The sequence below is a fragment of the Sitodiplosis mosellana genome, unplaced genomic scaffold (assembly GCF_009176505.1).
Source record: "Sitodiplosis mosellana isolate CC-2019 unplaced genomic scaffold, AAFC_SMos_1.0 Smas_scaffold_1, whole genome shotgun sequence".
Classification (NCBI taxonomy): Eukaryota; Metazoa; Arthropoda; class Insecta; order Diptera; family Cecidomyiidae; genus Sitodiplosis; species Sitodiplosis mosellana.
In genome coordinates, this window is record NW_022595244.1 from 1,365,629 (window position 1) to 1,387,146 (window position 21,518).

Here is a 21,518-nt window from a genome sequence, read left to right on the forward strand (position 1 = left end):
CGAAAATGGCATGGAAATCCTGTAGAATTTTCTCAACAATACCACCGTACTGTTGTAATCGTGACAGAACCCTCTCCTCTCTTTCGGTAAGTTAATTATTCGCTTGTAAATGCTCCATATTTCGAATGGCGAATGGTTCTAATTTGATGAATGGAATTGCCAATGCGTACAAAATCTCACGATTCGATTGAAGTAATTTACGAAGCATGGTTAAGAATGCAATTTGCGTACTATTCAAGTGCTTATGCAATGTGAAATCTTTGAGCCGCAAAATTACGTCGATGAGCTGCATATTGTAATTTGGATCCATTCTTTTTCCCGTAATCAAATCATGGGTGAAATATATGTCATTCGCATCGGATCGTTTGCCAATTCAAACATCCTGAAACATCCATCTGATCTTCGCCCCATTCATCGATTAGTTCAGCTACCGATGTGAGAACAAAAATGAAACGGAATGAATCAACATTAATCCGAATTAGAATTCTTTGCGTTTTTTTACAGCAAAATTAACTATCGTAGAGTAGCAAAAAGCTAATGTAGTTATGCCGAGGATTACAAATGCTTTCATCGCTTCAGGTGCAACACAAAAAATGGCGTAAAAATTCCAAGAAAAATCCTTTTAGCTGGAATTAAATTCCTTGTTCGTTGTTTGAACTTTTTAATGAGAAACGGCAGCCCCACTCAAGCAAACAGTTTACTGCTGCAGATCGTTTTAATTCTCAATAATAACTCATTAATTCTTCACACCGTGCATTATACAATAAATATTCACTTCAAATGACTGTGCTCTCTCCGTGTGCTCCAATTTCAATTCGCAGTCATAATACGGCAAATGGTTTTTGTGCGAAAGTATGCGACGAAATAGGAGAGGGAGAGAGTGAGATACTGAGTGCTGAAGTATTTAATTGTGAATTGCCACATGTACGTTTGTAAAATAGCGTCTTTTGTTTCGTTGTGCCGCTCTTTTATGTATATGGAGCATGTTTCAGATTCTGAGATATTTTGCACTTGAACCGGCTCGAAAGGGATATTCAAGTGTAGATTATCGCAAAAATTTAAGTGCTCCTCAACTGAGTTCTTGTTACGTGAAACACGTTGATTAGAATCGTCTCGACCGACCATTTTCACTTAAAATTCGAATAATTTTCGGTATTTCGTTAATTGGGATATCGGCAAAAGCAAGTGCCGGTAGCCGAAAATGAATATTGCGTCATCCAAGTGAGGTTCGAATTGTCGTCGGAGAGTTGGGTATGCGATAGACAAAGTTGTTCGATTGAATGAACATTGAACAACATCATCTCACAGAGCTATCGTTGGAATTTTCCCAGTTTTTTTTTCGCTTGAATTTCTTTCAGTTGGTTCTTTTCCTCCCATTCAAATTGTCTATGCATTTTTAAAAATAAAGGTAACTCTTGCATAAAACCACAATGAAAAACACGTTCCGATTCAATGCATCGCTCATTCAATTGTATCATCCCATGCGACGCAATGTTGGCTGGCTGGAGAGAGAGGGGAGCGGACTATTTTCCGATTGTGGATTCGGAACAGGTGTTCGTGCATTTTAGAATACATCCGAATGCAGTTCCATTCGATGGTGTTTTTCTCTAATGCGCAAGGATTTCGAAGGAGTTGGATTATGATATTGCGCACTCGGTCCACACGACACGCAACCAAAGGAAATGCATTGAAATTGAAAGCCATTGTATTCAACACTCGGAATATTACACCACTCAAAGCAGTCAAAGCATTCAAAGTATTTGCTGCAGGCCACCCTCACAACAATAGGCCCCAGTACAACACAGAATAATAAATGAACGTCGAACAATGCACTTACTTTTCTTAGAAATGAGTATAACATGGAATTGGTATAATCGGAACGGCAGAAAAGGAAAATGGGGAAGGAGAATGACACAACAATAGCTTTGCTGTAGTGTAAACAAAGGCACGCCAAAAACTATCACCATAAAAGCTTGAATGACACTGAGGTCAGTTGATTCCGGGTTCTTTGTTGCTTTTAACCGAAATTACACTGGCATTCATTGGTTAAATGTCATGGGTTTTTCTGCTTAAAATTTAGACGATTTGCATTCATTCAAAGCGATGCAATGGGTATTTTATCAAAAACTTTGATAGAAAAAAAAAACAACCAAAAGAAAGTAAATTTGCTACCATTTCGTTTGGTTTCCACTTCAAAAATGTTCAAGCAAACGAATCATACATAAGCGATACTTCATCTCTATATACATATGTAATGAGTGAATTGAAGTTTGAAGCATGAAACATCAATTTACGAGCAAAGTACTTAACATGTGCATATACATATGTGTCGCTGAGCATAAAAATGGGAATGCAGATCTGTTACAGCAACAACCGAACATAAAATATTGTTCCCTAAAAACGACACATGAATTTCTATCCAACGCGAGTGTAAAATGAGCTAATACTGTTTCTAATGCAACTCATGTTACACGCGCGTTAGATGCAAATTCATGTAACGTTTTGAGGGAACAATATGTTCGGTTGTTGCTGTAATAGATCTGTATTCCCATTTTTATGCTCAGCGACACATATATATTAAATATTTACCATTGGAAAATTGGCAGTTTTGATGGCATTTACAGATGCAGCGAACGTATACGTTCCGTAAAACGCATCACGACAATTCAACTATACTATCAATAGACGGTTTGAAAATGAAATGTGCTTAACATAATAATTTCCAGCTCGATTAAATAGTGCTTGATGACATACACTTCCGCCGGTTGTTAGTCTTGCTCTACAAGAGCCATACATCTCTGCATATATCTATATTGTAAAGTAAGTGGACTTTTAAGGATCTTCAAACAAAAATATCAATTGAATGATTTACACGACGTCTGCTTTGGGTTAACTAGTTAGCTTTTCTAATGGCAACCTTTAAACATAACAATTGAGTGCATCTATAACTCACTGTATGAATTGATTTCAACGCAAATGGATTTCATTCCGGGTGTATATACAATAGCTTAGCCGAGGAAACAATCAAATGGAAAAGGTTAAAATGTTATCGATCACATTTATATTGAAGTTGAGTGGATTGCATCGTTTGATGCGTGTAAATAATATATAGTGACAGTGGCAGTAGTAGCAGTAGCAGTAAGAATATCAAGTTCATTTTCCTTGACATTGCCATGAGACTATAAAATATGCGCACATCCCTTGTCAATCGCAAATCCCTGATTTTCTCTGAAATGTTGATATTTTTTCTTACTTTTTGATTAAAGTGGACGTCAAACCGTCATCATGGGAAGTTGTTCGACCTAAGAATGTGATGCAGTTGGCAAAAAGTACGGAAATCATCCAAAGGCAAAGTTCAATCGAATGATAAGAAACAGTTTGTTTAACATTGAGTCGTACCAGGCAATCAATAGTTGTATTTGATTTGCTATGTGGACTCAATATGATTTTCTTTTCGTTTTAAAATGGAAAACATATCAACTCGTTCCCGTGAAAGCACATACCATTTTTCGAATTTGCGACATACACGTTGGGAAAAAAGTCTTACTACGCTGGAAAAATAAATGGGATTCTTGATGAAAATCGATGGAAAATGCGATGTGCCATTTCAAAGGATGGAGTTTTTTTCATGTCAATGAAATGGCATACTATAGATGTTTCAAACTGCATCAAATTGCACATCTGTTATGGAAAACTTGTCCGACACAGTTTCACATGAGCTATCCATATATACACGAGAACTCTGTCACTGCTGACTTTGATGGTAAAATTAGTTTGGAGCATTTTCTACGAAGAAACATGGAAACGGCACCAAGAACAACACCGCCAAAGCACCAAACGAACGATTGTCGTCGTCACCGTCGTTGTGTGTGTACTTCTGGCGTTAAATGAGCTCTTAAATATTCATTCGGTTTTATTAAATCAACTGATATTGAAAATATCGTATCCAGTGACATGAGTCTATGATGTGTTGTAGTTCCATATAGTTAATTCATTAAATCATAATAATAATGCTGTGTGTCATGTGCATATATGTAATGACGTTGTTATTGTATATAATATATATGTATATACGGGGGAAAATGCCCCTTTCAATTTTCAACGAGACGATATTTTTCAATTGTCGCAGTTAAAGCGATGCTTTCGCCATACCGTACACACGTGCACAACGTGCTTGCTTGGCGGTGGAACGGGCGAGCTAGCTAGCGAATGAGTGAGCGTGAGAGAGCACGAGTGAGTGCGGCGATAATGGTTTGTTTACGTATTTCCCCTTCAGTTCATACCGAAAGCTTATCGCATTGCTGCGACTCATTCATTGCTTGATGTGGATTCTTATGCAATCGGAACGTGAACGAAGGGAAAACTGTGCTATGCTCTACACACCGAAATCAATGTGGATAGCAATACAAGCGAACGAGAGAACAGAAAATGAATACGTCGTCGATAGAGAGCCGAGCGACTCAAATTTCCAATGCAGTATTTTTCAGTCGTCATGCTTGTTCAGTTGCAGAATTTATACCGACCGTATAGCACCTTCACTGCAGTAACTCTCTCCGTTTTAGCCAACTATAGCACACGGCACACCAAATCTATACGGTATTTGTTGTTTTTCCCATTTCTTTTCATCCGTGTGTCATGAAAAACTACAAGCGCACACAAAACTAATTGCACAAACATTGAATTCACGTTCAAGGGAGCAGAAATCAAAAAAGGAAAGTTCTACGCGTTGTTTTGAAGAAAATAAAAAAGAAAAATCCTGTCAAATCAATTCATCTTTTGAGAACCAGTAAAAGTGAGAAGAAAATAATTTTTTTTTGCATTATGATTCTCGTGAGTGAGCAAAATCGAAAGAGAAAAAAAAATAACACGCGGAACCATTAAACTAAAGCCAAGCAAAATATAAATAAGAAAAATTTTCTGAATAGTTTGTGTTAAGAATTGCTTGGTATGTGTGTGCGATTTTTTTTCGCGTTGTTATTTGGTTCATTTCAGCTGGACCAACACAATTACGACAACATTAATTCTTGTATGCGGCACTCATTTTTTTTTCGCCAACGAGAAAAAATAACGACCACGGAAACGCACCAGCCAACTTAGACTATATCGCCTCAGGCGCGCTCACTTTCCACATCAAAAAATACTTGTTCGCTGCTCAGAAAGCTAAATGAGTGTAGTTTTTGTTTTGTTTTTCTCTTCTCTGCCATTCATTTCAGTGAATAATCATACAAATTCCGTGTTGTGTTCATTTCCTACATTAATGTGTGGCGTTCACCTGATGTGGTGAAATAGATTCCCTTTGATGCTTTGTTGTTTTGACTGGCTACCACCACATATTGCGTTTGTGTGTTTGCTAGGTCTTTGGGTTGGCTCAATCGATACCGCATTTCGCTTTGACTCACTTCGCCTGGATAGTAGGATTCATTTCCAGTTTTCAAAGTTTAAAGTGCCTTAATTGTCATATATTCCGAAAAAGTAAGCCAAACATAAAGTGAATGGAGGCAGTGAGTGAGTGAAAGACTGAGTTGTTCATTGTGCCAATTAATTTTTTTTTCCGGATTATATAATAATAATAGACTATTGTGGTTCCATAATCTGTACTCGTTCATCAAAAGTTCTCGTTTCACGTCAATTCACCTGAAATACGATATACCCGTATATCCGAGGTGTATCGTTAAAAGTTGTTGGCTGCTATCGATTTATTGTTCTATCTATCCATTATTCATATTTATGGAAAAACCAGATAAAGCATGTGTTCCAATGGAATTGCACCGTCCAACAGCCACGACTGCCGACTTGATTGCTATATATCGATTACAAACGGAATATTTTCCACTTTAAAACCCAAGTGAAAAAGATCGCTGTCAAGCGGCTCAAGTGGTATATCGTTAATAGGCAAAAATTAATTTCGTCTTTTCTTTGTGTTTTTTTTTCTGTTTCAGTTCCAGGTAATCGCAGCGGTATAAATTCAGTGCAAAATGAATGGTACAATAACAAAGATTAAAGCAGCGTTTTTTCGAACGATGTGAATCACACGAGGGAAAAATGAACTCTTTAATAATCACAAATGTTGAAAAAACACTCAACAATATAGCAACACACATACATACACACAAAAACGCCAATCATACATGCAGAGACGTTGTCGTCGTTTAATCAGTAATTGACACAAAGTTTTAATCAAAATAAAGGACAAAACACGAGAAAAGCATTTAAACGACGCAGCTAGAGAGAGAATTATATATAAAAATTGATGGTTTTTCATCACGGATGCCTCCAGCGAATATATTGTGCGAGATAACACGTACTCACTTCATTCGATGAATTTTTGAAAGCGTACGCTCTTCACACACACACATACATCCATAAATTCTGAGTTCCAGAGACACAAGCCTGAAAAGTGCACTACACAAGTGACCAAAAAATCAACAGCCAGCCATATAGCCAGCCAGCCAAACGAAGCTCGCGCAAACATCATGAAGAAATACTTGCATAAAAGGATCAAGTTCGTGATTCCACTGCTGTTGACTATTCTGCTGGGAGTTGTCGGTGAGAAAAAATATTTACATTCCACTCTCTCGTTGCTGGCTCACAGCATTTAATACCAGAATCTAATGACCATAGTAACAGAATAAAATGAGAAAAAATATATATTCTATTTTACAATATTTACTTTTCATAATGGAACAGGAGACAGAAGACAAAAATAATATTTTTAAAATGCTTCGCCGTAGATGTTGCTGTTTTGTGAAGAGCATACTTGATTTTTGTTTTTTGTTTGTGTCTTTTTTTTATCCTTGCTAAAGTGTCACATCCTAGCTAAATTTGTATATTCCGTAATCCACACATATGCAGGAAATTCAGTAAGTTCGGATTTCTGCTTGCTTTCGATGCAAAAGACTGGAAAAATCGAATTGACTCTGATGTGAATGTTTAATTAACCGCAATTGTGAGCGTCACTTCAGTTCGTATACCAAATTTTAGCTGCTGACTTTGCCCGATTTTATTTAGCACGATTTGGCATTGTGAACAAGATACATATATATATAGTGAATCTATAAGTGTAAACACAGTGTTATTGTGTACAAAAAGTGCATCAAACATTTTCAAATACCATCGATGCGGTATATTCATGCATCGCATGGCATCGTTTCGATTGAGAATTAGGTGATGTGCCGCAGGAACTTGCCTATTGTCTGTATTATGTGTGTGCCAAATATTTGCATTGCAGTACTGACTGTACGCACACATCAACACACATATGTATATGTCATACGTCACTCCATGCACAGACACACAAAACATTTTCGGTATTTCAAAAATTTATTATTGTGGAAGAGTCAGGCGCACACACACACACACTGTTTATTTCAATTTGCAACGCTTTGCATAACTAAGTCTATGTGGGGCTTATATGGAATGTGGAAATTTTCAAGACTTTCATGGGAAAATTCCATACCAACAGTCCAACAACCCACAATAACGATAAGCAGACTCGCTTAAAATTGCTGGAATTTTACAAAAGTTAAAGCAACAAAAACTGAATATAACAGCATTAGAGTACCAGCACTAGCACCAGCAGCACCAGTAACAACAACAAGATAAATATCTAACAATTCAATTTCCGGCCGAAATTTGAAACTTGTTCGTTGTGATGAACTCTCGCCATCGTTCTCGCTCTCCGCATTCCAATTAGCAATTTTGAATAGATGGTTTTACCATGAAATATTGCTGTGGTTCGCGTTTTTTTTTTCTCCTGTGTTCCCGATTTTCGAATTGTTCTTCTTCTTCTACTATTTTGTTTTTCTCTTCTTTTTCTTTCCATTCAATTCTAGACACTGCGGAATGGCGTACCAAAGGTAGGCTCTCGTAAAGCCCCATAAACATTCAATCAAATTTCCATCAACTTTCTCCTTTTTTTGTCGAAAGAAAGAAAAACTCTCATTTGATGTTTCGTTTTAGTTTTTCAATCAATCCACACTCACACACAACAAATTATGACATGACACGAAATTTGGTTGATAAATTCCGAAAAAAAACAAGAATCGTACGGTGCATGCAATAAAATGAAAAACCTATTTTAGATTATGTCAATCCATCTTAGAGACAAAATTTGCACACACAGCATTATTTCTTCACCACCACCACCACTCCGGGGCATTCAGGCATCTTAGTTTAAGTACGACACACATTGACAAAAAACGCCAGTAGTTGCAACATCATCCTGATTGGATTTGGTCCAAAATTGATTCAACACATTCCACTTGAACCGTAACAAAATTATCATTTCGTTGCCATTAAACTAAGATTATGTAATCACCCAACAGTGAACGTTCATCTTATTTTTTTATTTTGCATAAGTCGAAACCCATCTCTCTTTCGTTTGGCAGCATCAAAACCGAAAAAAGAGCGAAAGGAAACGAAAAAATTGGCAAAATCCATCATTTCATTTGGTTCGATATACTTTTTTGTCGCGTAATTCGTTATGTGCTTGTGCTTGCATATACATGCGATATCACGTCCTTCAGAGTTAAACGATTCGGCAAACAAAACAAAAAGAAACAAAAAACTACAGTCATTCGGCAATAATAAAAAAAACACCCTCTCAAGGACTTAATCTCAAGTTCACGGATTGCAGATCTTTTGCATTATGATTTATTCTCTCTGTTTCAGTCAAACCACGTTTTTTTACCACAATATTTTTCGCGCTGAAACGTTTTTGCATGACGGTTTTTCTGAAACGTTTCACTTTGTTTCGTTTTTTTCTGTTCGTTCGAATTGCATAAGCAATTTTAATTAATCGTTGAAATGAAATTAAAAATTCCATTTCCAGATGGTTTGGAGGAGGAATGCACTGATTTCCAAGGGAATTCCGTACAGCATGGTCTGTTGTATGTTCCTGGCCCAGGCGTTTGTAGCTTATGTGTTTGTTACCATTCGGAGCCGCTTTGGTGTAAGGCCATTTATTGCGATCCACCTTATGTAAGTGAACTCATAATTCCCTTATTTAATTCGATAAGTAAACAATTTGAAGTGTGATACATTTTAACGGAATTTTAAACGAAACATTCTCGAGCTACCGACATAAACTGAGAACAAACTCGCACACAGACAGGCAATAACAAATTGTGAAGGGGGAACCAATTCAAATGAAAATATAGTGAAATTAAGCTGCACTTGACATCGTTTCGACAATTGCATGGCATTTAATAAATTAGTGCGAAACCAAAATCCAGGCGCATTTTCATCATTTTTTCCCTCAAAAGTGTGAATAAATCGTAGTTTTTATTGTGCAGCTGTGAAAAGCTTTCGCAAAAATGACGCTAATCAAACGTAAATACCAGAAGCAATAAAAACGGGTTTAATAGTATTAAAATGTGACATAGATTATTGTATGTGTGTGTTGTGTAGCTTGAACACATGAAATGTCGTCATCCAAAAAAAAAAATTCAATAAAACACATCGTACTGCACAGCGCGGATATCGTCTGCAGTGTAGTAACCGCATCAGCAGCAGTAGCATTGGTGTTTTTTTGCGCGCTTGGAATATTGACGTTAATAGATACAACATCGACCCAGCTTTCGAGTGAGCTTGAAATGCTACGGTCATTATTCCAAAATTAAAGCGCGTACAACATAATCAAATTCAATTGAGATTTATGTTGGAACAATAAGCGCCGCACATCATTCCCTATTTAACACATGACCACAGTTTAGTTTTCAACATCATTATCAACATCATACACTCAATATAGGATGGTTGCGACACGGGAAGAGTGAGAAGTGGTATTTTTTCGTGTACGTCGTCAATTGTCCAAATCCTCTTGAGTCGTTTCCTATTTCCTTTCATGCAAATTGAATCGCATTCCGTTTCCATGTTAACACAGTCGCTATTTGAATCGATTTTAATCCTTGGAATCCTCTTTGTCGACGTTGCATATGTTGCACTCTGTAAACCTGCAAGTATATGCTAAACTGAATGAGGCTACCAGCCATTGGCTGGACATACACACACAAACTGACGAAGCAAAAAAAATCGAATGAATTATTACAGTCTTATATCAACATGACTGTATGGTGAACGTACAGAGCATATAAAATGCGCATTAAATAGCTTAATGATGGTGTCGGTGCAAATGAGAAACATTCACGAATTGATTCCACTCCAATTTGTTAAGGTCATTTCAATAAAAACGCGAACGAATTCCCAATGCATGCATACGTGATAAATGATGATAAGAGCGGGCTATTTTTGTACGTACGGTCTAAACGGAATGGATTTAGATTTCGGATTCAAACAGGATAGATTGTTAAATCGCCATTTCAATCAATTCCAATCTCTGTGCAAACTCATGTACGCTTGTATACAACTCTCTGTCCCTCTCTGTGCATGTCTGTTTTCCCTCTCTACTTCGAACATCAAACGGAATTAATTTGCATTTTTCTGGTTGGAATATTGTTGTTTCGTTGTAGTTTTGTAAGAATTTCCGTGTTGGTGAACATTGTTGCGAATTTGAATGCCTTGATCCACCCGGCGAAGACAATTTATATCAGGTAAGCTGCCCGGTTTCCATATTTTTTTTTGCACACTATACCAACACCAAAAGGTAAACAGCTCTGCATTTTTTTAAACTACACTGTTTTTTTTTCTCTTTCTTTCCTTCCCACATTTTCTCCATTTCTAGTGGCGTTTGAAAAAACGGGACGAAATTCTTGCGGGCATTGCTGACGCAAATCAAATTCTAGCCAAAGCTTTAATATTAATTTTAAGCATTTCAAGCGTTTTTATACTGAATAAATTTATGTCCCGACGGTCGTCATAGCTATCATCAGCGTGATTTTTCGGCGATGCGGAGCAAACTCACTGACTGAACCAAAAACAACTACACACAAGTTTCAATTAATTTGTAAAGCGGAATGAAATGTTTTGAGCGAAATGTTATTTACTATGCATCTATAGATTCAATATGACAATTTTTAAGGCTCTAGCCCACGATTTCACCAATTATTGCAACAACAACAACAAAAATTATAGAATGCAGTCTGCAGGACTTTTTAACGAGTATGAAAAAAAGACACACACACATACGCGCGCGCGCATCCATTCGAAAAATGATAAGCACAGAAACAAAAGGTTGTTTTTTGTCTGTGTAGTTCACCTTTCCTGCACCAAAAGAAAAACTCAATTATATTCTGAATGAAAGCTGTTTATGGGTAACGACAACAACAAGAACAACAACTGAGGCAAAGTAAACTATACTATTTTTGATAATAATGAATAAAACTGGTTTTAATTCATAACATGTTGCGCGTCAAACAAGTGAATCTAGCTCCGTTGTAAATTAAGCACATTTATAGTGCAAAAAGATGTAAGATAAACATGTCTAAAGAGGATATTATAATTTTTCATTTTCTTTTCACTTTTTGTCTCACTCTGTGGAGAGAAGTTGAACTTCTTCAAAGGCATTTAAAAGAAAAGTTGCGGTGAACACGATGAGTTAACCTATAAAAATAGAGTGCATTGTATTTCGAGTGTGTCAAAGGCAAGCGACGATGAATGTTGTAGTATTGAAAATGTGACGGAAGTTTTATCGACAAAATTGAAAACGGTTTTCATTGAATGAATGTATACAACATTTGATAGATAGGTAAGACTTTTTAGGTAGACAAAACGTGTCTGGTTGTTTAGACAACCGGTTTACAGTATATTTTACCTTCAACTTGGAAACGGAATCCATCTTTTAAATACACTAACAAAAATATAAGAGTAACCGAAAATAAAGAAAACAATTTTAATGATATGCGGAACACTTTTATAAGCTTTTCCACATAATTTTCAGCTAAAACAAATGTTACCGCCCCTCCTTTTTCCGAACCAGTAGATCACTTCTCTTATTAGCATCTCTTCACTTAATTATGCATCAACATATCATAAATTAGACAAAGAGCCGAATTTTAGTAATATTAAAAAGAGTTGATAGAAGCAACTGAATGATTTCTCGCATTGACAAAGAAAAATCAAGTCGAAATATTTCAATTATCTCTGCTTGTCAAACGATTCAGTTGGGCCATGATTCAGTTTTATGCATTCACCGCACATTCTTCTCAGACAATAACAATGGATCAGTTTCTTGTAATTTTTTTTAAATACAATGTTCGCGTTTTTTTAATGCCAAAGAAACAAATTGTTCCACTATTTTAAAATTTGGTCGAATATGGATAAAGAAACATTATAATTAAGTGTTATTTGCAAGACAAAAAAGCAAAAAACAGTTCTTATGCAATGTTCATTTTTGAAAATAAAATTTAATAAATGAGTTTCATTTGCCTTCTTCTATATTCATTAGATTCATGTAAGTCAGCTCAAAACAAATCGAACCAAATAAATTCAATTGAATTAAGCAAATCAGATTTGTTTTTCTTGTATTCTACGTTTGTTTCATTCATTCTTTCGTTCAAACAGACTAAACACACAGGCTAACGTTTTTCTTTTAAATTTTAATGTCAGCCATTCGATGATAGATGGCGCCAAAGTATGAGAAAAACCACCTTTTGCTTGCTCTCTTGACAGCTCATGACGTTTCTATCCAACGAAGTAGTAATCAAAACAATACACAATACAAAAATCGGATTCAAAATGTAAGTATGGATTAATTTAATCATTTTAAATTAGTGACTCATGTGGTTGAACAATGAAGTTAATTGTTTAATTTCAATGTTATTATTAGGCTGAGTATGGGCTCAGCTGTCTCTATACATTGAAACACACACAACATATGAGTGCCGACGGTCAATACGGATGCTTCCTTCAAAAAAATATCGAGTTTGCGTACTGTGAATTTTCACTTCATTCTCAAGCATTGTGTGAAAAAGTGATATTTAACACGCAGAAAATGTTGGTGTCATAGGGAAATCGCGAGGAAAAATCCGTAGTTTTTGTGAAAATACTTCCTGAATTTAAGAAAAACGCTTAGTTCATTAGTTATTCGAGCATAGTAAAGAAAATATCGTGAATTTCTGGTGTGATTTCTGTAGTTGTTCTTTATAAAGTAGGAGTGAGAATAAGCCATGAATGAAAGTGGTATGTGAATATGTGCATTGTGAGGCTGTTTTAATCAATATGGGAAGAACAAACAATTTTTTTTCTTTTGTTTGTTTTTCCTCGATAAGTCGACAAATCCAAACCAAATAACATTAATCCGATTGGAGATGGTCGTTTTGCTCTCGTTTAATTTTGCTTGTGAACTCAGTTCAATTACAATCGTTCGATAGAAAGTGTTCCCAGTTGGCATTTATTGATTTTCCCAATTACTATGCATTTTCTATGCGTGTGTGTGCAATGGAACGCATAGCAGACACAACAAAGAGCGTTGCATGCATAAAGGCCGTTGTATGGAGATTAATGTCCTTTTGGATTTGTTTAGGCGCGGCGACACTTTCACTTTTTCTTCATTGTATTTTCAAATAGCAGCTATTTTTAAGCCATTTTTTTCGCTTGTTTTTCTTTTTTCTCTCTTTTAAGGTGAAGTCAATACACTCATAAATACGGCCGTGCAGTATCCAAAGGATGAAGTAGTGAATGGAACAAAATTCATAGACGAAACCGTGAATGTTTTAAGTCAAAAACATGAAAAACATTCCACGGTGATGACCAGCAGCGTAGCTAGCGCATTGGATGACTCAACTCCCAGCGATTCCGGTGTACAGTTAATGGACTCAATGTCAAGTGATATGAATGAGTCATTTATGTCAAACTTCGGTTTAGATTACGACGGCATGACACCCAGTGGATATAAGCAAGGATCAAGTGGCGTTGATGAGGTCAGTGGAAACGCATCGGTTTTACCCGATATCGTAATGGCCAGCGATTCAGAATTAGTTAGCCGAAATGTAAAACATTGCATGGATATCGATGAAATTGCATTGACAAAAAGCGACATTGACAATTCGAATGTGGGCTCGGATTTTCTACTCCCCACGGATGACACTGCGAATAATGACATTCCCGACGCAATGAAAACCAGCACATGCTCAACATTCGACACGGATGCGATCGTTTTTCGGCGAAAAGTGAGAAAACCACGAACTAACTCGACTAGCAGCGGTGGTGGCAGTGTTAAAAAGCGTGTTTCATTCCATGAGGATATATTGAAAAATACCAAAACCGATAACATTCACATCGAGCGCGGATTTGTTACGTATAAAGGTGGATCAAAGAAGATGCCGTATCGCTTTCTCCGAAATTCATGGTGCTCTCAAGGTCAATGCGAAGATTATGGCGATAATATTGGCCATGCTTGCTACCGCAATGCATGCTCAGATGTACTCGACTACGGACAAGTGGATGTGTACGACCAACATGAAGATGGAATGATTCCATTCGATAATTCGGGCGTTTTTGAATACGTTGTGCCAAGAGAAACAAATGTTTCACCGCCTCTTCAAAAAGCCCACCAACCGCAAATGAAAAAAGCCGCATCGAACGAAGAGCGAGCATTTTACCATTGCAAATGCTCCGATTCAAATTCAAGCCTCGAGTCAAACGACAATGCAAATGGAAATGACAGCAAACGCATCGATTACTCAAAGACAAAATCGAGCTCATGTGATTGCATCGGTCAAAATGAGAGTAATAAAATTAACAACAACGGTTCGCCAAACATGACGGACAACTGCTATTTCTCAGAGCCGTGCATTGAAACGATGTACGAAGTGGAACCGAATCAACCGAAATCGGTGTGGTGCAAAGAATTGAAACCAAAAAGTAGTTGCTTAAAGAAAACGATGCGCGATACCTCGGTGATTCTAGAGCATGATGTGAGCACAAAAGTGAAAAAGTTCAACGTACATCAATTGCCGGATGTAAATCATTTGTTCGGATCGTTGAAGAATATATTTTCAACGATTCCAGAACGTGGCGTTCCAGAGGGATGCGAAGATTTGCACAATGTTTACGAATGTGTACCGGAAATGGATTCACCGATGAAAATTGTGACGGAACAAACGAAGACGCAGTTAAAGCTAACGCCCGATCAAGAGCTATCGCCAGCTCAAACTCCACCAGGTTCACAATCAAAACGCAAACCCGAACTCTCACTCTTCCCAATCCCATCTGCCGATGATATGATGAATGTGACGATTGCCGATGACACAGTGAACTTTGAAGCTGAAGAGGCGTCTCCATGTCGACCAACCCAATTTCGTAATAAATTCATTGTGAATTGTGAGAGCACGGTGTTTGAGCATACGGGCTTTTTTGAACAAAATCCCATGCAAGACATTCCCGAATTCCCCAACTCCAGCTCCAACTGTGTCACACCGCAAAAACCAAGCAAATCGATTTTAAACTTTTCAACGGCGTCGGTGAAACAGAAAATCGGCAGCCTTTTCTCGTCATTCCGTAGCAGTGGCAGCAGCACAAAAACCAGTTCCGCCAATAATTCACCAAAATCAGCGTCGACGCAGTGTTTGTTCCTCGAGCGACAGATGCAGCAAGAGCAATTGCAGGCTCAATTAAAAAAATTGCAAGACGAGCAAATGGTGCGATCATGGGATTCATCGTATGATTACTATAAAAGTAATCCAAGCGCCAAAAATCCATTCGACGACGGTGACTCGAGCATGACGTCCAGCATCATTTCGAATTCAAGCGACAAAAATTCCATAATGTCAAGCAGCACAATGACCACATCGACAAATACCACATCAAATCAAGAGCGCGAACGATTCAACGTACCAAAGTTTTACGAAAAAACACCATCACCCAGCACCAGTTCACCCAATATGAAAATCGACAGTTCGGCGAAAATGAAAATCGATAGTTCGCCGAAAAAGAAAACTCGTCACTTGGAATCACCGTGTCGACGCAAGGCATCCACATCCAATTTTGATCGCTCAAATCTCAGTCCGGATCTATTCTGTGGCCAACGAAATATCAATCAAAATCCAATGGTTTTGCTGTCGGAAGAATTTGACGATTTACTCACGGTAACCACAACAACAACCGATGCCGAAACCACTGAGAACGATATCGAGATTGTGGACTATTCGACGGCAGTAAGTGAAGCAGAAGCTGTTGCAGCACAATTGAAATTCGCACAACAGCGCAGCCAAAATCAATTCTTACGTCCGCCATCGACCAAATCGTCGCTGATCAATCGATTTTTACGTAATGTTACACAAAAGAAAATTAACGATATCGCTGTGAAAAAGAACATAATGATGTCGACCAAATTCAAGGAGAAGCCAAAACCGTTTGGAAATCTGTATGTTAAGCCAAAGAAACCGATCAAAGTCATTCAGAAGAGCATAATGGATGATTTCAATGCGGAACTTGCTCAAGAAATGGCTGCTGCCACAGCTGCAGCCGCAGCTGCTGCCGCGGAAAACACAGCGTGTGAAGCCATCGAAGAGGATCAAATCGATGACGAGGTGAAAGAGGACGAAGAATATGGCGTTGGAGTTGGCGAAGTTTCAACCGATTTCTTTGATACCAATCAATTGCATATTTTGCGAGACGAGAGGGAAAAACTGATCAAGGTATAACAACCGAGCTTCAATTTTGATTGTCTCCATAAGACAAATCTTTCACTTATACACCATATGTTCCGGTTTTCAGGTCTTTAAATTGTACACGGGATACAATTTACACGGACTCATGACGCCCGTGTTGGTATTTTTAACCGACAGAACATTGTACGTGACCGATTTAGTACGCAACCGACTTTGCAATAAATTTGTATTGCCTTATACCGAATTGGACGTCATTTTGGTTCGTATAAAAGAATTTTTTGTCAATTTTGTAATGGTCAAACTCAGATTTTCATTTCATTCATGATTTCGAACATTTAAATCAATCACACAGATCGGTCCGCATGGAAACACAGTTCTGCTAAGCAATAGTGCTCGTGATATGCAGCAAGTACTTTTGGCTGGTGGTCCCTACCCAGCAGATGGATTGGTTTCCAGTTTGGAAATGTGTGCTCGTCGTTCAGGCGCTGGACTACCAGCCATCGGCCAATTGACGTTCGACCATTTGGCTCCGCTGCAGAAATTCGTCAATGAACATTGCTCAGCATCCAGGGTAAGTGTCAGAAACGATATTGAATTCAGCGCAAAAATATAATATAGATTTGTGTTCCAAAATTGTCTCGAATATTTTTGTATTGAAACTAATTTTACTTTGAATCTTTGTTTGTGTGATTAGAACGATGCCTGGATTTACTATGCAGTAGTTAGTGTACCGGCAAACGTGTTGAGTCATGAAGACGAACCACTTGGTCCAAATATTAAAGGGCCGCTGATGCACCGAAGTCTATCACTTGCCGGGGATCAACAGAATCAACCTTGGTTGGCCGGATATTTCCTGTTGAAGTAATTATCCATATGACACTTGTTTAATAGTTTATTCTCCTGATCATCCACGTACTTATCCGATTATTCTCCTCCATACAGAGCCGGTGTGTTATACATGTTTGCGGATTCAAATAAGAAACTACCATCGATGGTGATTGCATTGAGTGAATGCAAGGGCGCTCGACGAGCAGTTTGCTCACCACGACCACATTGCTTCGAGATCATGCTAAACACAGGAATTCTACAATTGGCCGCACCAGACGAATACGTTGCCTCAGAATGGTTAATTTCAGTGGTGCAATCGGCTAGCGGACTGTACGAGAATCAGGAGCGACATAAAACGCTTGGCTGTACATTGATCATCACGTCCAACCACTTGATCACTCTTCGCGAGGACTTTTCATCCCCGTTACGACGATTGAATTCCAAGGGAGTGATGTCACCAGCCATAACGCGGCCATACAAAGATTGCACAACACCCGATCGTAAAATGAGCATATCGACTGTTTCAGATGCAACATTCAATGACGTGAGTTCGCCTCTTCTTTCAATAACTGCACCATGTAATCAAAATTGAATGAAAATATCTGAACTCTAAATCATTTTGCAGGTAAGCTCAAATTTGAGCACTCCATCAAGACTCACGACCTCCAGTCGCAGTTCACCCATGCACTGGGCAGCTGCAGTACCTCCAGCGGCGCCATGCGAAGAGAAGAGTTTCTCGAGCATCAGCAGTATTTATGGCAAAAATTCGGGCGTGGAAATTAAAACGTGTGCTTCACTTAAGGAGATGGTTAGTGTACGAATACCAACACAGAGCGATCAATGGTGGTGCATTCTGGTGAGTTAAACGAAAGATTCATTTATCAACTCAATCGAGCGATAAATAATTTTTACTTTGCTTTCATAGGAGTTTTCGTGTCAAGAAGTGCGAGATTCTTCCGGCGACATGGTCATTTTCTTTGCCACAAACTCTGATATGCGACGATTTTTATCAATTTTAGAGTCAATGTGGCAAACCAAAAATGTAAGTATTTTCATCACAATAAAAAAGTCTGTTGAGTCAAAATAGCCCGTTATTCGACAAATCGCATAGGAATCCTTGTCTTTTTGTTCCAATATATAAGTTTTTGTTTTTTCTTCCGCAGACGGGCCCATTCCCAATGTCAACGTTACCGGACGACGACTATATAACTGCTCATGGTAGCAGTTTGTTCAAGAGTTTGAATCGATCATGGGAACCATTGCTCTCTGCTGCTCTGGGTTTTCCTCAATGAAAATTCACCTCAGGAGCAACGGATGAAGCCACATTAAACGACTGATCTGATTTTTGTATGCGTAGGAAATAGTGAACTTTAATAAGCAGAGCAACGGTCGATTTTTGGCCTTTGTGTATCAGCAATAAAAAAAACATTTTGATTTTGTATTTTATGCGATGGACCTAAATCAATGGTGTCACAAACGCAAAAAAAAAAAACGGCAGCGCAAGTTCAAATCGGGTAGAAAATATAAAGAAAAAAAAACCTTTAAGGTATAATGTGTATGTATGTATGTGTATGCAGACAAAGTATTTCAGCAACAGATTAACCATTTGGAAAGTTATTACAAAACCAATATACTTATGAATAATTCGATATTCCTTCATGTATAAGCAACAAGAACAAAACAAACTATACTCAAACATACTCAAAATGTTACCACATTTGCTAATGTACTTGATTTTACTATAAAATTTAATGGAAAATTTGCTTGTATTTCATCTGGGGAAGTCTATCTAATGGACATCTCGCAAAATATTCATGCTTTAAACATGTATGCTAAATTTAAAAGATATTCCATTTGGTTGCACATTTCTATTTTTATTTTTGTGCTTTCGCAGCAAAACAAAAATGGTTAAAAACCTCGCCGTTAGCCAATACAATTGTTACCATTTTATTGTGATATAATTTAATTTAATTTAGCAAAATTTAATTTGAAAAACAAAATTTTAGACATTATAATGAATATATTCATTGCAAAATCCTATTATTTCTGAACTCATGTGGAAGCCCATGGGCAAAAAGTGTATAAAAATTGCTATTTTTGCTATCTTTTTAGTTAATTCGCAATTTGGAGCGGAAATTTTTATGTTTCATTTCATTTGGTGTGATTGGAAAGCTTGAGCTTCGTTTGGCCTTAAACTAAAAAGAAGCTAAACGGATCTTAATATATATTGACAATGCGATAGATTTGCAAAGTAATCTCAAAAGTATGTAAAGAAGCAAGCATAAAGTATTCATATCAAATGTCCCTATTTGCTGAGCTTGTAACTAATTTCTTCAATATATGTAAAGTGTACGTTTTTGTTATGGCAAATGAATTAGTTGACTTTGAACCTCGCTCGAATTATAAAGCAAATCCATTTTATTTCATGTTTCTTTAAGTACTCGTGAAAACGCCATCATTGACATTAACTTTCACTTCGAATGAAACGAAAAAATTGTTTTCATCACACAAAAATCGATTTGCTTGAATTCGACTTCATATTTTATTCGATTCGATTATTTAAAATCGGTGGACCATTAGTATTGTCCACCGTTTGAAACTAATAAAAGTATATAGACCTAGACGTAAATTCTATATATTCGTGCCCATCCATAAATAAAGACAAATAATTCATATTTGAAACATTTATTAGAGACCGTCTGATCGACGACCACACACACATTTATTTATAAATTTAGCTGAAATAGATTTACAAAGTATATATACATTCATTTAATTATGACACAACATGAAAATCGTAATCAAATTATCGATAATATGAAATGAAATCAAAATTCCAAGCGAACAGGTCTAAAAAAAGAGGAGGTGAAAGGGCTGGTCGGCTGAACAACATTTGTTTGCCAAACGAAATTGGAATTCATGTCAGAAAGGAACACATTCCACATATAAATGTTATATTTGGACATAGAATATTCTAATAAAGGAATCATTCCAAAAACAATTTTCTGTTTTATTTTTATTGGATTTTTTCTCAGCAACGTATGAAATGCTCGATTCTTGAATCGAGTAGCAGCGAAATGTTATTACTGAAATATTTATTCAGGTGCAATCGATTGCAAGCACATCGAAACACAATTATTTTATCATACAATCGCTATAGATGCATTTAATCGATAATGAAATATGAAGGAACACAACGTACAACCAATGGCATCTCTCCATTTTGGTTTGTTTGAAAAAGGGGGCCGCACACTCAGCACTACGTTAGCCACGCCCTTTTACTTTTGCTTGCACACACTTTTCATTTCAGCACACTCATTGTATGTGCGAGTGATTTGATGTAATTGTATCCATTTACGTTTGCCGAATGAAATTACGGCCTCTACATTAAACATCGAACACACAAAGGTTGTGATCTGGCGCTCGCTGAGTTCGTCGTGCTTGCTCCTGCTTGACTCGTGCCGATTTCGTTTTGTCATAGTTTTTCAGTCGGTCGGATATTGTTCAACTGAATAGTTTTTACTTTTGTGCGCTCTTATCTGTACAAAAAACTTTCGGTCTTATCTAAGAGTGTTGGAGAAGAAAAAAGTGACAAGTGTTATCGGAATTGAATAATTTCACAAGTAATAACTCTTAAAAAGATAACTACCAAAGAGATTGTTCAAATTTTTCAGCAAACCATTTTTTAAGTGAGTGCCATTTAGTTTAGTTTTTTATACTAATTTTATTATGAAGATTTTGTAAACAATTTTTGAGAGAATCCTTGAATTTATAACTAAAAGGTATTTTGAGAGAAAAAAATCGTTTCGCAATCAGTAAAAATAAAATATAAAGTAAAATCCAAGTAAAAGTGTTGTATCAGTAGAAGACTCAAAGAACTCCATATTTTTCGCAGCTGAGTTTCCGTAAATTGAAAACATTTGAATATCTTGCAGTTTTTTCCTCGATCTTTGAATTTATTTTCCCATTAGAATTGTGTTCAATCATAACACAGTACAACAATTTTTTGGTGATGTTTGCACACATTGGGGGTTTGAATGCACGATGGTAGAGGACCTCAAAACAAACACTTCTGCATCATTAGTTTGTCAGGGAGACGTATTAATAAGAAAGTCATTGTATTTGGCGAATTTTAAGTAAGCCTTTGAATAAAATAGGTCTGAAACATTAGATTTTGTTAGA

At 37.1% G+C, this 21,518-nt stretch overlaps 3 protein-coding genes across 9 annotated transcripts in view; all 3 read left to right on the forward strand.

Moving 5' to 3' along the window:
• Window positions 1–4,427: 4,427 nt before the first annotated feature.
• LOC129570320 (integral membrane protein DGCR2/IDD) lies at window positions 4,428–12,402 on the forward strand. 5 transcript variants are annotated; one of them, XM_055449891.1, is made up of 7 exons: window positions 4,428–4,596; window positions 4,694–4,792; window positions 5,940–6,546; window positions 7,833–7,856; window positions 8,831–8,979; window positions 10,470–10,550; window positions 10,682–12,402. In XM_055449891.1, the coding sequence occupies exons 3-7, from the start codon at window positions 6,474–6,476 to the stop codon at window positions 10,817–10,819; spliced, it is 465 nt and encodes a 154-aa protein (XP_055305866.1). In that variant the 5' UTR covers window positions 4,428–4,596; window positions 4,694–4,792; window positions 5,940–6,473; the 3' UTR covers window positions 10,820–12,402. The 5 variants fall into 5 exon arrangements, with proteins under 5 accessions (XP_055305866.1, XP_055305883.1, XP_055305859.1 ...); XM_055449908.1 differs by having other exon boundaries at window positions 4,428–4,830; XM_055449884.1 differs by having other exon boundaries at window positions 4,428–4,792.
• A 160-nt stretch (window positions 12,403–12,562) lies between these two features.
• LOC129570352 (uncharacterized) lies at window positions 12,563–19,706 on the forward strand. 3 transcript variants are annotated; one of them, XM_055449934.1, is made up of 10 exons: window positions 12,582–12,635; window positions 12,725–13,077; window positions 13,519–16,535; window positions 16,615–16,767; window positions 16,861–17,079; window positions 17,203–17,369; window positions 17,451–17,880; window positions 17,962–18,192; window positions 18,262–18,378; window positions 18,500–19,706. In XM_055449934.1, exons 2-10 carry the CDS (start codon window positions 13,065–13,067, stop codon window positions 18,626–18,628), a joined length of 4,476 nt encoding a protein of 1,491 aa, XP_055305909.1. In that variant the 5' UTR covers window positions 12,582–12,635; window positions 12,725–13,064; the 3' UTR covers window positions 18,629–19,706. The 3 variants fall into 3 exon arrangements, with proteins under 3 accessions (XP_055305917.1, XP_055305909.1, XP_055305900.1); XM_055449942.1 differs by having other exon boundaries at window positions 12,563–13,077; XM_055449925.1 differs by lacking the exon at window positions 12,582–12,635 and having other exon boundaries at window positions 12,677–13,096.
• A 1,206-nt stretch (window positions 19,707–20,912) lies between these two features.
• The window catches only part of LOC129576792 (photoreceptor-specific nuclear receptor-like), an 8,768-nt gene continuing 8,162 nt past the window's right edge, over window positions 20,913–21,518 (forward strand). Inside the window, exon 1 of the mRNA XM_055462502.1 lies at window positions 20,913–21,025. The gene's annotated coding sequence lies outside the window, so the exon portion shown is untranslated. The remainder of the gene's footprint in view (window positions 21,026–21,518) is intronic.

Bases quoted from the DNA above. Each gene is read 5' to 3' on its own strand.
- LOC129570320 (XM_055449908.1), top strand. From the start codon at position 6,474: ATGAAGAAATACTTGCATAAAAGGATCAAGTTCGTGATTCCACTGCTG. The intron at 8,980-10,469 runs GTAAGTGAACTC...GTTTCGTTGTAG, and splicing joins TTTATTGCGATCCACCTTAT to TTTTGTAAGAATTTCCGTGT. The intron at 10,551-10,681 runs GTAAGCTGCCCG...CTCCATTTCTAG, and splicing joins GCGAAGACAATTTATATCAG to TGGCGTTTGAAAAAACGGGA.
- LOC129570352 (XM_055449925.1), top strand. From the start codon at position 13,069: ATGAAAGTGGTATGTGAATATGTGCATT. The intron at 16,768-16,860 runs GTTCGTATAAAA...TCAATCACACAG, and splicing joins CCGAATTGGACGTCATTTTG to ATCGGTCCGCATGGAAACAC. The intron at 17,080-17,202 runs GTAAGTGTCAGA...TTGTGTGATTAG, and splicing joins AACATTGCTCAGCATCCAGG to AACGATGCCTGGATTTACTA.